Source organism: Hipposideros armiger, unplaced genomic scaffold (assembly GCF_001890085.2).
Source record: "Hipposideros armiger isolate ML-2016 unplaced genomic scaffold, ASM189008v1 scaffold_1386, whole genome shotgun sequence".
NCBI classification, from domain to species: Eukaryota; Metazoa; Chordata; class Mammalia; order Chiroptera; family Hipposideridae; genus Hipposideros; species Hipposideros armiger.
The window spans coordinates 119456-130282 of NW_017732736.1; the positions used below are offsets into that span (position 1 = coordinate 119456).

Below are 10827 nucleotides of genomic sequence, written 5' to 3' on the forward strand. Positions count from 1 at the left end.
AAAAGAAAAGGAAAGAGAAGACCAGGTTTCAAATGTTAGTTACCTCTGCCATGTAATCTTGAGAAAGTTGCTGTGTTTTTCAAAGACTTATCTCATGCAAAATGGGAATAACGATGTTTTTTCTTTGGATTATTATGAGCATTAAGTGAGTGAATGTATAGTAAGATGTTTTGTATATGGCAGAACTTGATGTAAATATTAGTCAATGTCAGTCACTACTCAGGGACATTTCTTTTGGGAGCACAGCTTTCATAAAGAAGCCGTAGAACTCACATTTGATGGAAAGCAGCTGTAGAAGGGATTGAAAAGAATCCAAGAAGCAGATTATACCATTGTTTGCATCAAGATAGCCTCCAGCGATAAATCAGCTACATTCATTCCTATGCACCTGCAAATAAAAAACCAGCGATCAAGCAAGCGAGGGACACTATGCAGGCACTCTTGTGGTTGAAAGAAAATCAAATCAGAGTACTGGTGTGGTTTGAAATCCTTAAGCTTGGGATGATACAAATGGATTTTGCAGTGCTTAAATAGGAAGCAAGCATGCTTTCCTATACTGCCACAGGAAATAACCTGTTAAGTAGAGATAAATTTCTTAGAATTTAAAAAAAAAATTGACAACAAATATGCATAGTGCCAAAAAAATGTATACACATTTTAAGAAATTAAACAACTGTATGAAAATTATAATATTCAATATATGCCAATAACAAAAGGTAACTACAAGTCACGTTTGACTTCTGCAATTACAAGAGGTGCTCAAAGTGGTTTCCATCAGCATCTAGACACTTCTGATTACGGAGAACTCCTGCTTGAGCAACGCTGACCAAAGCGTCCACGTGTATCGCTACGCATGCCATTTCAATTTCTTCACACAGTACCATGCATCTCAAACTTATCACAAATGCGTGCAGTTGTTAGGCATGTTGGAGGTTCTGTTGCATACTCATGCCTCCATTGCCGTGCTTCTACAATGTTCTTGAATTCCAAATACCACTTCAAAATGGTCTTGTGCTCCTCGAATGACAGCCGTGCTTCCGCCATTTTCTTTGACTGTCCTGTCTGTCGCATGCTGACGCTAGCATTCACTTGATTAACGCCATCTTTTGAGTGAACGTCATACTACACATTGCTACCATAATTCAATTCAGCTTTGAAAAGTAATAGATAGATAACGTCTCTTAAAAATGTGCATACATTTTTTTGGCACCTCCAGCATGTATTCTCTAATGATTACAGTATAGTGGAGAAACTGGTGTCAAATATCCCAAGTTCAGCTTAATGGGAACTGATAAAAGTATTTTTATTGTTTTATTTCACAAATATTTCTTGAGCATTAATTATGTGTAAAATGTGCCCTTGATGCCCAGGGAAGGAAGAGAGAAAAGAGAGGTACTGTATCCTCACTAGAGTAAGGTCCCAAGTGATGCAGGGAAGTAAAAGAAGCCAGGCAGGAGAGCAAACCCTTAAGTGTGGAAAACCTCAGGTCTCTAAATTGGAACTTGAGAGGGATGGTGTAACTCACCATCATGCGATCCTTGTCACAACACAGTCACATGAGGGCCAATCATAAACCTATTCCAAGGAAATCTCTTTGGTCCCATTGTAGATTGTATTAATTTCATTTACTTTAGTATTTCTTTTTGTTTGAAGATAGCCATCTTACTGGTAAATGCTTTAGATACAGTGATTGATATATAAATATAACTTTATTTATAGTTTTTTTAAAATGGCTTTTAGCTCCAAATTCCTAATGGTTTTGAAATTTACCCATATGGATGATTTAATTATCTCAATAATGCTAAAGGTTTTCTTTTTACCAGATAATAATAGTAATTAACAAAATAGATGATTTTTTTTTCAACCTGCTTGTATGTGACAGGCCTCTGCAGGGAAACTGTAAAACATAAAAATAGGAGAAAAAGGCCAGACAGTAGAAAAATATCCAAGGCCAAGATCTTCCACATGGCCTGCACACTGCAAGCTAGGAAGCTATACTTTTCTGAAATTATTCAACTATAGACATGTAGAGTTTAAATGCTATGTTGCCACACTTGCTTGGCATAAGTTTATTTCATGTTAGATTATTATATAGGGATTATGCCACTGAACAGAAACTAAAGTGTGAGTAGTAATGAGTTAGGTTTGTACCAGTAACTTTTTCTGGTTGCTTTGATGGGATGCTTCAAAATCAAAATTTCTCGTAGCTTGGGCTGCTTATAAATTTACATCATCGTAGTCCTCTGATTGATGGGCATTGTGTTTCTTTATGACTCCTCAGAGAAGAGTGAAGGTGTCGTTTCCTGGGAAGATACTCTGTCCTTTTCTGGATACCTCTCCCCCACCATTCTCAGACTATCTGTACTCAGGCCATAAATTCCTATAGATAAACAACTATGAGAGTTAACATTTGGGGGTATCCATTTTGTTTTGTGGTGAAGTTACAGTCCTGCATCAGGGACTGAAGGGGAAAGTGTGCTTCACTCACACTCCTCAGTAATGAATTGGCCAGTAAACCACTAGCAGTGAACTCAGTAGGAGAATGATATGTGTGTCACACAAACCGTAGTAAGCCCTCCCTTCCCTTCTCCAAAACCCTAGATCTTTTATAAACTCTTTTGGAAAGGGGGCAAAGCTCTATAGGTTTCTCAATGATTAGAATTAGATAAAATTTGAAGATTTGTGTTATAAATATAGGTTGTATTTTCTCCCGTCCCCCATCTATGAACATGAAGCAGTTCAGTAAGTTGATCATAGTGAATAAAGATGCAATACAAAAAGCATGTGCTGTGTAGGAAGTAAGAAAGTGATTACTAATGATCCACTGTGACAAGAGCAGTTGCATCACTTCATTCCTTTGGTTATTTAACACTCTTTAGGATCTGATTAAAAGGTAACATAAAAAGAATAGGCAGAAAAAGCTCTATATGTGAACTGGTTTGGGGCTGGGTGGTGAGTAGGCAAGGGAGAATCGTTCCACCTTCCAAGAGAGCTGTTCATTCCTAGATGCGTTGTTACGGGAAGCACTGTGTGTTCCGTGGCTGGAACAGGGAACTGATCATGTATTTGGTCTGCGTATCAGGTGTTAGTCTACTCATGATGCTGGTGAAGATGAGTTCTCTCCCTCTGACAAGATGAGACCTATTCACCTGCTTGCATCCGATTCTGCAGCTTTGTCCACTGCAGCCCCCTCTACGCAGCTCCCATTATTGTAGCTTTTCATTTTGTGTCTGCTCCAGGATGTGGTGAGAGGGTGCCCCATCAGAGAGCATGACTTTTTCTAATCCCAACCCACACACTGATGTCAGAGTGTTTTTGTTCTTTCTCCGGAGCATCATGTTCTTCCACCAGCAGTAACTGAGCCAGGAAAACAGGAGAGCATTTTGCAGCAACATTTGGAATATACGTTTTTATTTTGTAGTTGGGATTTCTAGTGTTTATATTTTAAAGGTCAGGTGTGATGTCACATTCTTAGTCATTAGATGTCTGCGTATCACCCAGTGTGTAACTTGCAAGTCACTGCCTGTGGTGGTTTTTAAAATCAGCATGAAGATGAGTTACTAGGCATTTTATGCATGTAAGCGTGCGTATGTGGCCAGATGGCGAAAAGCTCATCAGAGCAAGCACAGACTCTACCTGAAAATATGCCACTTTCCATTGTTCCAGCTAGAAGCCAAGCAAGGAACTTTGATAATAATGAATGAAAATAGTACATCGGGTTTTTCAGTGAATGTTGGTGGTTTGATTATTTGTAATCATTCCCTCCCCAGGAGGCTACTTGTCTTTTTTCTTCCCCCACCCCCTGCCTCCCTTCCCTTCCTGTGCTTCTCCTCTCACTCCTCTCTCCCCCACACCCCTTCTTACTTTCTTATTTTAAGATCTTCACAACTCAAAAGACTGTTGGGAAATGAAAGTGGAGGATTATCGATCAGGGGACTTCTGATGCTGTTTTCTACTCACAGTTAAACAAATACAAACATGAAGCCTTCATTCATCATCCGATGACCACTTATTTCTATGGAGAGTACTCTTATGGACTAGAGGTTGAGATTTTTAAAGGGGGGATACAAAACAACATCTTTTGGCAAACACTTAAATTGCTGTCTTTGTGCCAAGCAATTATCACTGTATTTAATTAATCTTTGTAACAAGCCTATTAGGGACTCTTATTTTACAGGTTAGAAAACCAAGGTACAAAGAGGTTAAATACGCGTAACTTGCCTAAAGTTACACAGCCAGTAAGTGGCCAAACCAAGATACGACACCGTGCAGCCTGTCTGTGGACTCTGTCCCCTTAACCTTGTGCCGTGCAGCCTAGGTGAGAGCCCAGTGGAGAGGGAGTGTGTTCAGGTAGGATCATACAGAGCACTGTGTGATAACGATATCAATGAGGGACACGAAAAGGCATGGAGAAGGGACAGACTATTTCAGACAGGTGAACGGGCGGCATCTGTTCCAGCCTCGAGGCCGAGGCCGATTGTGACGGGAGAGATCAGGGGAGACGGTTTACCTGCAGTGAGAGGAAATGGCAATGAGCAGAAGGGACTGGGTCTGGAAAGTCCTTTCAGAAAATAGTCTGTTTAGGTGGAGAGAAGGACCTGTCCAGCAGCACAGGATAAGGCAGGCTGCAGCCAAGTTTCCAGGCCCCGTTTCATAGGCAGCTGGGATACGGGGATGAACGTTTTTGAGTCCCTAGGTGGCAAGAGCAGAAGGAAGGAAAATAATTAGGAGACTGTATCTTTTTTTTATTGCAGCATAAAAATATGACCACACACACACATTTATTGCATCACGGTTTCTGTGGGTCAGGAGTCCAGGCACAGCTGAGCTAGGTCCTCAGCTTAGAGTCTGACAAGGTTACCATCACAGTGCTGACTGGGGCTGGCATTCCATCTGAGGCGCATGTACGGAAGGATTAGCTTTTGTTAGCAGAATCCAGTAACTCTTGCACCAAGGACTTCAGTGTCTCGCTCGCTGCCCACCGAAGGCCGCCCTCCACTCCTAAGGACTTCTCTCAGTTCCTTCCGTGAGCATCCCAACACTGGGACCCCACAACATGGTGGCTTGCTTTTTTTTCAAAGCCAGCAAGGGAGTGAGAGACTTCCGCTAAGTAGCACTGTAATCTTATTTAATCACACATGTCCTGTCACTTTTGCCACATTCTGTTGGTTAGAAGCAAGTCACAGGGCACTCCCACACTGACGCGGACAGGACCGTGCAGGGCCATGGACATGAGGAAAACACAGACCACAGAGGGGCTACGCCAGTGAGTCTGCCACACACAGATACAGGTGATGACACAAAGAGCTCAGGGGTCTGAGCTAGGGCAGTATTAATGAAAATAGAAAGAAGAGTCAGAGTCAAGAAATTATGTCTAGGAAATGTGATTTCTTGCTCAGACTATGTGGAGTTCTTTGCATACATTACCTCATGTAAGCCTCAAAATATCTCAGGTAGGTGCCGGGAAAATCTGTATTTCACAGGTGAGGACACAGGCTTTGAAAAGTTCAGTGCCGAGATCACATACACGCTAGCTTCCGCTCTGGGTGTCCCAACCCAGAACAGAATGTAAGATGTCAGCCCCAGAGCACATAGTCTTCGCCATTCTTCTTTACTTGGATTTAAAAGTAGAGGATTTAAAGACAGATGGTTAAGAAAATATTGGCAATAACTCCAAGATTTTAGTCCTTTTAACTCAGGGTGTTAACCAAAATAGAAATGCCATGAGTGGCACCATTAAAGTAATACTTACTCTGCATACACGACATGCCAGGCGATGTGCTAAGCAATCAATACGCATTATCACATTTAACGTTCCCAGCAGCCTGTTTTCCTGTTACTTCTCCTTTCCCGTTTTACAGAGCAGAAAACAGGACTGCACCTGTGCCCACTAAATTCTAGTTTCCACAAATGCGAATGGTACTTCTTTTTGTGCGTAACCATTTTTTTTAACATCTGACACATTTTTCAATGAACAAACACAGCCAATAAATGGTAGAGCCATGATTTGACCATAGAACGGCCGTGCCCTGTCTCCTGCAGAAACCAGTGTATTCCCCTGCAGCCCTCCTGTGTCTGAGGACACAGCAGGGTATCTATCTAAGTAAGGATGTTCGGCAGACACCTAAATTCCATCAATGGAGGTTGAGAAAAAGGTCAAGGCTAGAAAAACCTATCAGGGAACATCCACGTGGAGATTAAAAAGCTCTAAAATGAGATGAGATGGTTAAGAAAGAAAGGAAAAGCCCCAAAATAGAACCTTAGAGAACACCTGTATTTAGAGGGTGAGGGGACGAAGAGGCATTTTAAAAAAGCAAGGAAGACATATACATCGGAGAGGTAAGATGGAAATACAGACATAAAAGCAAAGAATAAAGAGAAGGAAGGAGGGTTGTCAGCATCAACCATCACAGAGTAATCGGAGAGCCTGAAAACTGAGGCAAAATCAATGAATGTTGGAATTTGGAGGTCATGGATGACTTTCAGGTGAGCGGATTCAGGAACACAGAGCCCGAGTCAGTGGGCATCTGGGTGGTTGGGGGAGCTGGGCTGTGAAGGGAAGAATGGGCAGGAAGCTGGAGAGTTCACCAATACAGACTTCTCCAGGGTTTCCGATGAGCTGGGAGTAGTAACAAGAGAGGGGTGGATGTTCGAACAGGAGCAATCTTGTGTGCTGTAATCAGAAGGGAACCCCCAAGTAGGAAGAAAGATGGCAGACAGAGAACAGACTACTGATGGAATGTGACCCCAAAAGAGACAAAAGAAGAATGAGATGAAAGACCAATAGAAAGGGCAGTCCTTCGAAATGGCAAGAGAACGTTACCACTGGGGGTAGGAAATAGAGAAAAGCAGAGGTTCAGTAGAAAAAATAGAATGCGTTCACATTGAATGTTCTCAATGTTCTTAAATAAGTCATACAAGTTCTCAGTACCTAGAAAGCAGAGGTAAAGATTTCAGGACTACAGAAGAGTAAGAAATATATAGAGAGAGAGATTTAGATTTTTTATTAGGAAATTGGGGGAGGGGAACAGCATTGGGTAATCGGGGAAGGGGAACAGACAAGTTGCTGTCTCCTTGCTCCCCAGTCTAGTTGTGGAGGACGTCAGTTCACTGGCTCATGTTGGTATCATTGTGCTCTTCCCGGGTGAGGCAGATGGGTCGCTGGCCACTGGACGGCCGCTCAAGGCAGCTCTTGGCAGCTCACGCCAGCTGCCGGCCAGCCCCACTGCAGCCTATGCCATCGCCAGCAACTCATGGCAGCCCAGCTCCAGGTGGAGCTGTTGTTCACCATCCCAGCTGTAGAGGGCTCAGTGTCACTCACCTCATGTGGGATCTGAACCGGGGCCCTGCTGCTCAGAGCCGGCATCCCAAACCAGCTCTCAACCAACAAGCAATTCGGCCGGCCCAAGAAATATTTTAATTGAGGAAGCAGTTGACAAGTTTATTGAATGCCTACTCTTAAATAAGCAGAGAATTCAGTAGAGAAGTCAATAAAGGATAAAATTTATTTAAAAGCATAATTAGGGACCCGACTGAGAAGAAATAGCATGAACTTTTAATAGAACCCAGCAGCATGGTTTTGTAATTTTGCCCAGCTTCTGAAAAGTGATTACTGAGGGAAGTTAATGATGCTGCACAGGGCTGGGAACTGAAGTGGCGAGCGTGGCAGACAAGCATGGAGGAAAGGAAAGATGGGGTCTAGGGGCTAGCGAAGACGGTACTGTCATGGTCTGAGCTGAGCCATGAGATGGATGAATACTGAGAGCAGTTCAACTCTAAAGATGGTGATTTGGGCGTAGAGCAAATTATCAGAACTGAGGAAATAAAGTGCTTGCAATCAGAAAAGGAACGCTCTACATTTGAGACCTTGAAGTCAAATAGTTCTAAATAAAGCAAATTACAAAGTGCCCTCTCTGCAGTTTCAGAGGTTAAATAAGGAACTCTGAGGCCAAGGTATTAGAGGAGCCAGAAGTAAAAATAAATGAATGAGAGGGGGTGGAAAAGATGACTGACCAGGCACCCAAATCTTACCACAACAGGTGGGATGTGATGGTGGAGGTCATCCACACAGCAACAAGGATAGCGCTTGGATGTCAGGGTACAAACAGAGGTTGATGGAGGCAGCACAATAATCTAAAAATGATAATAGGGGTAAGAATTTTCGAGGCCGACTGTGTCTTCAGGTACAATTTGGATTTCAATTTAAGGTAAAGGATTGGAAGTTTGACTTGAAGATCAATCAAAGACCACAGGACACTTGCTTCACCATAGAACTAGGAGGCCAAGTCAGTAGGGAGTAACTGAGAGAGAAGCAAGGACGCACAGCGGGAAGTTGCAAAGGGTTAGTTGGAATCAGATATAAGAATTGTTCCCTGCCCTCATCTATTCTATCGCCTCTTTATAGGTGCCCCTTCCAATACTTAACATTACCTGTAAGGCATTATCCCCATTTTACAGGTGGGAAAAAAAATCTGGTTCTGGGACTTGAATGTTGCCTGACTGTAAAGTCTAAAGTCTTCCTACCTCGGTGGTCTTCAAGTGTTACTGTAGCTTTCAAGGACTAACTGGAAATCATGTCTGATTTACAGGAAATGGCTAAGAGATACAATGTAGTTCTTATTTTTTTATTGAGTATAGTTGACCTATAACAATTTATTAGTTTCAGGTGTAAAATGTGGTTCAACATTTGTGTATATTGCAAAATGATCACCACATTAAGTCTAGTTAACATCTGTCACCACACTTACAGATTTTTTTGCTCTTGTGATGAGAACTGTTATCTCTTCGCTTAGCAACTTTCAAAGCTGCAATATGGTATCATTAGCTGTGGTCCCCACGTTGTACGTCCCTGTCTTATTTCTTTATAATTGGAACTTTGTACCTTGTGACCTGTTTTGCCCTCTTCCCACCCCTGGCATTCTGTTCTCTGTGTCTGTGAGCTCATTTGTGATTACCATGAAGCCTCTGTGCACATTCGAGAGCCCCCCTTGGGGAAAAGGGGAGGGGGACAGGGTGCGGGGAGATTGGTTTTAAAAGGGAGTCAGCTTTTCAAGATGACCTCAGCTCTGTCCACACACTTCTCTTTTTTGATGACAGCCACTCTAACGGGTGTGAGGTGGCATCTCACTGTAGGTTTTGATTTGCATTTCCCTGATGATTAGTGATGTTGAGCACCTTTTCATGTACCTGCTGGCTATCTGTATATCCTGTTTTGAAAAATGCCTCTTCAGATCCTCTGCCCATTTTTAAATCAGACGGTTTGGGATTTTGCTAGAGTTGTACACACAATGTATTTTCTTGTGTTGCTCTTGAATTATATTCAGCTCTGGAAAATTCTGTGTGAGCTTGCATATCTAATGTATATTTAAGTCTTAATTTTTTTTTTCAAGAAAAACATCTTGGACTTTTTCTTTAATGATATTAAGGAACTTCCAAATATATCCTAGATGATCACATTGAATTTCTGCAACTATACCCTAAAACACTGAGTTAATATTTATATTGCTTTCTTTTTTTCAGGTGTGAAAATGAAACCAAATTCAAAGCAGAAGAAGTATTTTGGGCATACAATTTCTGCCCCACTCCATACTCCTGGACTGCACTCCTGGGCCTTATTTTATATCTCGTTTTCTTCGCACCTGGTATATAAGGCTTTCTTGTTATTGTATTAATTATATTGTCTCTTCTTAGAAGAGACAAGCTACTGTATTTAAAATTCCTTACATACTGCTTTAATGAACATTTTAATTTTGCATTTCTCAGGAATGGGACCAATGCCTTGGACTGTGAATTCTGAAATATATCCTCTTTGGGCAAGAAGTACAGGAAATGCATGTTCGTCTGGAATAAACTGGATTTTCAATGTTCTGGTTTCGTTGACGTTTCTACACACAGCAGAGTATCTGACATACTATGGTAAGAAGATATTTTTTTCCAACTCTAGTTTATTTTTATTATTCCGACTCAATTTTTAGATATGCTGTCATGTGTGATTCAAAGATGAGATCGTTATATTTTTGCTGTTACAAATATTTCTCTGTGGCATTCTTGTTCCCCTAAGTCTTTGGAACCGTACCTGGGAAAAGGTAAGAGGAATTCTCGTCTCCTAAGCAGCACTGTTTCTTGTCCCTCAGTGCTTTATAGCCTTCACTTGCCCACCCACTCACCCAACCCAAACATCCCCCGCTATCTCCCCAGTTGGAAGTCTTCACAGCATGGCGTTCAGTTTAATGGAGAATCATAACAGAGACCGGTAGAGAGATGTAGCAGGGGGTGTCGGGCTCATGCTTGGCGACGCATGACAGGGATAGAGGCATGTCCGAGCGCGGGATCAGAGTAGGTGCTCCCATTTGAGGGGTGCCTTCCGCTGTCTCATCTGTGCCGCTCAGGCCAGGGCGCATGCCTTTCGGTGACAGCTGACCACTGCCAGAACTGCAAACGTGACAGAAGTGTTCAAGTGAAAATGTGTGGGGACCGCAACTCAAAGAAAACAATATTGGGAAGTGGCTGAGTTCGGGAAACACTTTGGGAAGCTACTTCAAGTCCAGTTTTACTAAAGTGAAAAGACTGTCTTTTTAGCAGAAGGATTTCTGCATTGTATGAGTTTATAAGTTGTGACTGGATTCTGAATGATGAAATACGAGGTTTTCATTCTAATCTCCTCATAAGCCTCTGGGGTTTATATTGGAATGCTTACTGCCTAGACATTCTGATCCCTTCCCCCACCACTCACCTCACCCCATCTCAGGCTGTGGGCATTTATAATTTCTTTTGCAAAAGCAGGTTTGTCGGTGCCCCTCCTCTCCTCCCTCCTTCCCCCCCCCCCCC

At 42.3% G+C, this 10827-nt stretch overlaps 1 protein-coding gene across 1 annotated transcript in view; it reads left to right on the forward strand.

The window, feature by feature from the left end:
• LOC109377390 (proton myo-inositol cotransporter-like) overlaps positions 1 to 10827 on the forward strand; it is a 109623-nt gene that overhangs the window by 81232 nt on the left and 17564 nt on the right. The window contains exons 6-7 of the mRNA XM_019633718.1: positions 9520 to 9641; positions 9763 to 9915. Coding sequence (XP_019489263.1) covers positions 9520 to 9641; positions 9763 to 9915 — 275 coding nt within the window. The remainder of the gene's footprint in view (positions 1 to 9519; positions 9642 to 9762; positions 9916 to 10827) is intronic.